The sequence below is a fragment of the Chiloscyllium plagiosum genome, chromosome 2 (assembly GCF_004010195.1).
Source record: "Chiloscyllium plagiosum isolate BGI_BamShark_2017 chromosome 2, ASM401019v2, whole genome shotgun sequence".
Classification (NCBI taxonomy): Eukaryota; Metazoa; Chordata; class Chondrichthyes; order Orectolobiformes; family Hemiscylliidae; genus Chiloscyllium; species Chiloscyllium plagiosum.
This window is the reverse complement of record NC_057711.1, coordinates 26,936,457-26,942,456: the sequence shown is the minus strand read 5'-3', so window position 1 is coordinate 26,942,456 and position 6,000 is coordinate 26,936,457. Positions and strand designations below refer to the sequence as shown.

At 40.5% G+C, this 6,000-nt stretch overlaps 1 protein-coding gene across 2 annotated transcripts in view; it reads left to right on the top strand.

Moving 5' to 3' along the window:
- pdlim3b (PDZ and LIM domain 3b) overlaps positions 1–6,000 on the top strand; it is a 107,113-nt gene that overhangs the window by 84,499 nt on the left and 16,614 nt on the right. Inside the window, exon 4 of one of the 2 annotated variants that reach the window (XM_043706005.1) lies at positions 2,002–2,072. In XM_043706005.1, coding sequence (XP_043561940.1) covers positions 2,002–2,072 — 71 coding nt within the window. Of the gene's footprint in view, positions 1–1,311; positions 1,500–2,001; positions 2,073–6,000 lie in introns of both variants that reach the window. The other variant, XM_043705997.1, reaches the window with a different exon arrangement.

Here is a 6,000-nt window from a genome sequence, read left to right as displayed (position 1 = left end):
CCTGCAATCTTCTTCCTGACCTCTCCGCCCCCACCCCCACTCCGGCTCATCACCCTCACCTTGACCTCCTTCCACCTATCGCATTTCCAACGCCCCTTCCCCAAGTCCCTCCTCCCTGCCTTTTATCTTAGCCTGCTGGACACACTTTCCTCATTCCTGAAGAAGGGCTCATGCCCGAAACGTTGATTCTTCTGCTCCTTGGATGCTGCCTGACCTGCTGCGCTTTTCCAGCAACACATTTTCATCCTTTAAAGCAGCCTATTTGAACGATTGCAGCATTGACATACACTATGAAGGGAAAATCTTTGGCTGCTCAGTTAACTGAATGATCCTTATCACCTTTACTAATCCAGCAGTCACTAATTAATCAAATTGCTAATTAATGAAAGTACAGGCATGCAATGAACATTGCACAGTTGGGATGGGAAACTCAAAGGGTGTAGAAACAATTGCTGATGAGTAAAGTTCCTTTTATCATTTCCTCAAAATCCCATCTTAATGCTTCAAATAAAAACTGATGTCACTAACAACAATTATCCTGTTTTGAATTCAGGTTATTTTTGGCTTAGATCAGATTTAGCACATATAAGTTACTTTTAACATGAGCTATTTGTCATGGTATCCTTAGTAAGCTAATTATGGTTTGGAAACAGATACTGATACATTACCTTAATTCCAGCAACTTTCAAACAAAAGCTGAAAGAACTGCGAATGCTGTAAATCAGAAACAAAATCAGAAATCGCTGGAAAAGCTCAGCAGATTTGGCAGCATCTGTGGAGAGAAATCAGAGTTAACGTTTGGGTCGAGTTGTAAGGAAGGGTCACTTGAAACGTTAACTCTGATTTCTCTCTACTGAGTGTTTCCAGCAATTTCTGTTGTTGAACCTTGGAACCAAGGTTGGTTTTAGTTCGGAGGCTTGGGCTGCTGGAAGTAGAGGTCAAGCCAGGTCAGATGGGTCAAGGGTTACCTGAAGTGCAGGAAAGTGTGTGTGATGTGAAGTGGACAGCCAATAACTAGTTTAGACCTTCCAGGGCCTAGCTGAATTGTCCAGGTAAGTTATTTTATTGAAGCATTTTACTCATTTTAAAACGCATGGAACACTCTAAAAAAAATCTGTTTTTTGGACAACGCTGTTTTTCATACAGCCAGGTTTAAAGTACTCCTCCTGTTGCATAATTAAAAGTTGAACATTGTTGAGGAGAATGAAGGAAAGTTATTTGTGGTAATCCGATGCATGATGTGGCTGCTGGTGCCTATGAGCTTCAGCATGAATTGTAGCCTTGAGTATTTTTGTGCCCTTTTGTATGCAGGAATTCAAATCTATTGGAGAGTCCCATAACAGAAAGGCCCAGCCATTTCTTGCTGCAGGAAACATTGATGGCAAAAGACAGGTAGTGAGTGCCACCTATAACACTCCAATTGGCCTATATTCTGCTGACAACATACAAGATGCCATCCAGGGACAACTGCATGGCGTGGCCATTGACCCACAGGAGAAGTGAGTATAGGGTTTGAATTCTGCCAAGTCTCTGTCTTCAACTGGTCTGTCTTTGTTCTGTCCAGCTCTTGCTATTTGTACCTTCCGTGTATAACAAAGTGTATTCTCCAATAAGCATGCGCTTTGTGGATAAACCATTTCAGAAACAATGAAGCATTTTCATTTATAGAATGACAGTGGTGAATTAAATCAAGGAATAATAATTTACTACATTAAGTGTTCTGGTTGACAAAATCAAGCAATTCAAGGGTTTGAAAGTTTTTTTATGTCCTCTTTTTGACATGAAAATAAATAATAATGTTGCAGCAACAGGTAGGTTTGAGTTTGAAGTGAATAAAATGAGTAAAGGTCCTATTTTTGTGATGGTTGAGAACATTATGGAAACCTTGAAATTATCTCTTTATTCAGAAGCTTAGAAGTTCAACATGATTTTGTCCAATTTCTATGAAGCGAGACTTTGTTTCAGGTAATTGTATTATCTTTAATCATTCTTCCATTACAGGAACTAGGCTACTTTGAACACAAGTTCAATGCCAGGCCAAAACCCTTCTCAGTAGTTTCCACACAAAGCAGGTTTTATGCTTTATCTTTGATAGACTGCATGCATTTCTGGCTTGATTTTTCTTTCTGACAAATGCAAAGAAGTGCACATGGTTCAATATACAAACTGTTTAATTAAGACAGTTCAACAACCTTGCATGAAAATGGAGTTTCAAATTCTGACATTTACCTCATTGAGCATAACATACATAACAACTGCTTTTTCCAATGATATTCAAGTCATTTTGGTACCATTTGAATGTTATTCATTTACTTGTCCATTTATTACTTTTGTGCGCTGCATGTTTTCATGAAACTTAATAACAAAGTTCAGAAATTGATTCACAAAGCATTTGAGGTTTTCAAAGGAAAATGTACTTTAATCCCTTGATCTTCTCACGTTAAAAATAAAGTGCACACTTGAATTGACTATTACGTATTCATATGTATTGGATACAAAGTGTTGATTTATTGTTGTTTATAAGCTCTATGACAGCATGTTGTACAAAGCTTGGTTAATGCTTGAACCTGTGGTATCGCATGTCAAGTAGTTTGTGTTTTTGTTCAACAAGCCGCCTAAAGATGAAAAAACTAAAAGTAAAACTCAGAGCCATGCCAAATTTCATTTAAACTGTTAAATTGCCTTGCTTTTTCTGATACTGACCTATCTGCTATGTATTCACTACATTTGATGCAAGACTAATTTTAATTCATTACACAGCATGACTAGACTAAGGCTACGTAAATAGAAAGGGTTACAAATAAATCTCTTTATTTGGAGCCGCATATTTATCATCGTGGTAGCTGAGCCATTTATTTTTATGCAATGTTAATAATATTTAACATTAATGCAATTACAGCTGACTTGTGTATAAACATCTTGCATTGGCAATGGATCCATTTTCTGGAGACTATCCAAAAAGAAATGGTGCTGGATTTAACAGTATCCCTCAGGAATTTTATCCAATCCTGCTGAACTTCATAAAAAACAATTGAAAGTTCTATGAGATAGAACTGTATTTGAACATAACGTTATTTTATTGGCGATGATTTAAGATTTCATCCTAAAATTTCTCTCATATTAAATCTTAAGAATGATAAGCACCAATACATTATTAACATAACATTTAAAATTATATTCTTGGTCATGATATCTACAATCAAGGAACAATATAAATCTTTCTCAGTACGTCATAATCTATTAATGAAATATATGTATTCATAAACCTGATACACTCATACATTTCCTGTATTGAAAGATGCATTCATAAACCTGTTTCCTACTACTTAATTATTCAGTGTATTCATTAGCATATATGATTAATATGGTTCATGATAAAATTTTATCATTGCTGCAGACTCTTGCATGAATGCAATATATCCATAAACTGACCATAACAACAATTTGTAATTATGTTTCTTTAACATTGAAAATTATCAAAGGCATTTTACTGAGGCATATTCAGACAAATATGCATAGTGAGACAAAAGAGAGGGTTTTAGGAAGGGTCATATAATTGCAATATAAAATTAATTTTTAAGTAGGAAAAACAGAAACTTTCAGCTATAAATTTCAGAGCAAAGGACCTGTATGGACTAATTATTGCATTATTATTATTGCAGAAAAATTATTGTATTATTGCAGGAAAATACTAAATGTCCTCCAATATTATTATAATAATACAATGTTATCCTAACATTAAGATTAGTAGATCTCTGAGGTCCATGCAGTGCAATGGATTCCAGAACTGTGAGTCAATTTATCCACATATTGATCAGTATGTGCAGAGCCTCTGAGTGGCTGTGCATCTTAGAGGGAACATTAAACAGAGCAGATGTGTTCTGCAGAACTTGCCTAGCCAAGCCATTCCAGTATAACTACAACACTGGCATACACCTGACAATATGGAAAATTGCCCAAATGCATCCTATCTACAAAAAGCAAGACAAATCCAACCTGGCCGATTGCCACCCCATCAGTTTAATCTCGATCATCAGTAAAGTGATGGAAGGTGTCATCAATACTGCTATCCAGCAGCACCTGCTCAGCAATAACCTGCTCAGTGACGCCCAGTTTGGCTTCTGCCAGGGCCACTCGGCTTCTGACCTCATTACAGCCTTGGTTCGAACATGGACAAAAGAGCTGAATTCCAGAGGTGAGGTGAGAATGAAATCCTTTGACATCAGACTTGCATTTGACTTAGTGGGGCAACAAGAAGTCATAGCAAAACAGTAGTCAATGAGACTCGGGGGGAAAACTCTCCATTGGTTGAAGTCATACCTGGCAAAATGAGAATGGTTGTACTTGTCGGAAGTCGGTAATCTCAGTTCCAGGACATCTCTGTAGGAGTTCCATGGATTTGCAACCTAGGCCCAACCACCTTCAGCTGCTTCATCAAAGACCTTCCCTCCATCATAAAGTCAGAAATGGAGGTGTTAACCAATGTTCACAATGTTCAGCACCATTCATGACTCCTCGGACGCTGAAGCAGTCTATGTCAAAATGTAGCAATATCTGAACAATATACATGTTTGGGCTGACATTAGAATTAGAAGTAGAATTTCTAGAATTGCTGTTTTACATCAGAATTCGAACTGGGGTAATTGTTACATGTACTCAAGTACAGGGGTGCATGAGTACAGTGAAAAGTGTACAAAGTTGCCACTTCCGGTGCCACCTGAGAGAGGAACATGCCTAGGTAAAACATGTAAGGTAAATTAGAAAAATAAAGAAATAAAGTAAAAGTTTAGCAGTACAGTCCTTCTAAAGCAGGGAGTCTGTACTGAGCTTCACCCCGAAGCTGGGGGTCCACACTGGGATTCACCTTGAGGCTGGGGGTCCACACTGGGATTCACCTCGAGGCTGGGAGTCCACACCGAGCTTCACCTCGAGGCTGGGGGTCCGCACTGGGATTCACCTCGAGGCTGGGAGTCCGCACTGGGATTCACCCCGAGGCCGGGGTTCGCCATGGGATTCACCTCGAGGCTGGGAGTCCGCACTGGGATTCACCTCGAGGCTGGGAGTCCGCACTGGGATTCATCTCGAGGCTGAGAGTCCGCACTGGGATTCACCTCGAGGCTGGGAGTCCGCACTGGGATTCACCTCAAGGCTGGGAGTCCGCACTGGGATTCACCTCGAGGCTGGGAGTCCGCACTGGGATTCACCCCGAGGCTGGGGGTCCGTACTGGGATTAACCTAGAGTCTGGGAGTCCGCACTGGGATTCACCTCAAGGCTTGGAGTCCGCACTGGGATTCACCTGAGGCTGGGGGTCCGCACTGTGATTCACCTTGAGGCTGGGAGTCCACACTGGGATTCACCTCGAGGCTGGGAGTCCGCACTGGGATTTACCCCGAGACTGGGAGTCCACACTGGGATTCACCCCAAGGCTGGGAGTTCCTCGGGTCCACACTGAACTCTCCACCACTGATGCTGCCCAAGTAATGGAGGTTAGGAGACAGAAAGAAAATAAAGGAAGAAAAGAAATGGATGGAGTAGATGATCTCCAGTTTGAGAGCCCTACTCCTTCGCCATCTTAGTCTTGACTAAGTAACATTCGCGCACAGACGTGACAGGAAATGACCATTTACAGCAGGAAGGAATCTAGCCATTTGAATGTGAATGGCATTGCCATGAATAAATCCCCTCCTAGCAACATCCTGCTTGTTACCATTGACCAGAAACTCAACTGCATTGGTCAAATAAGTACAGTGGCTACAAAAATAGATCAGAGGCTAGGAATCCTTGTAGCAAGTAACTCACCTCCTGACTTCTCAAAGCTTGTCCACCATCTTCAAGTCACAACTCAGGAGTGTAATAAAATACTCTCCGCTTGTCTGAATGAGTGCAGCTCTAGCAACAGTCAAGAAGACTGACACTATCCAGGACAAAGCAAGCCATTTGATCGTTACCACATCCACAAAAATCCACTTCCTTCACCCCTGATGTTCAATAGTAGTGCA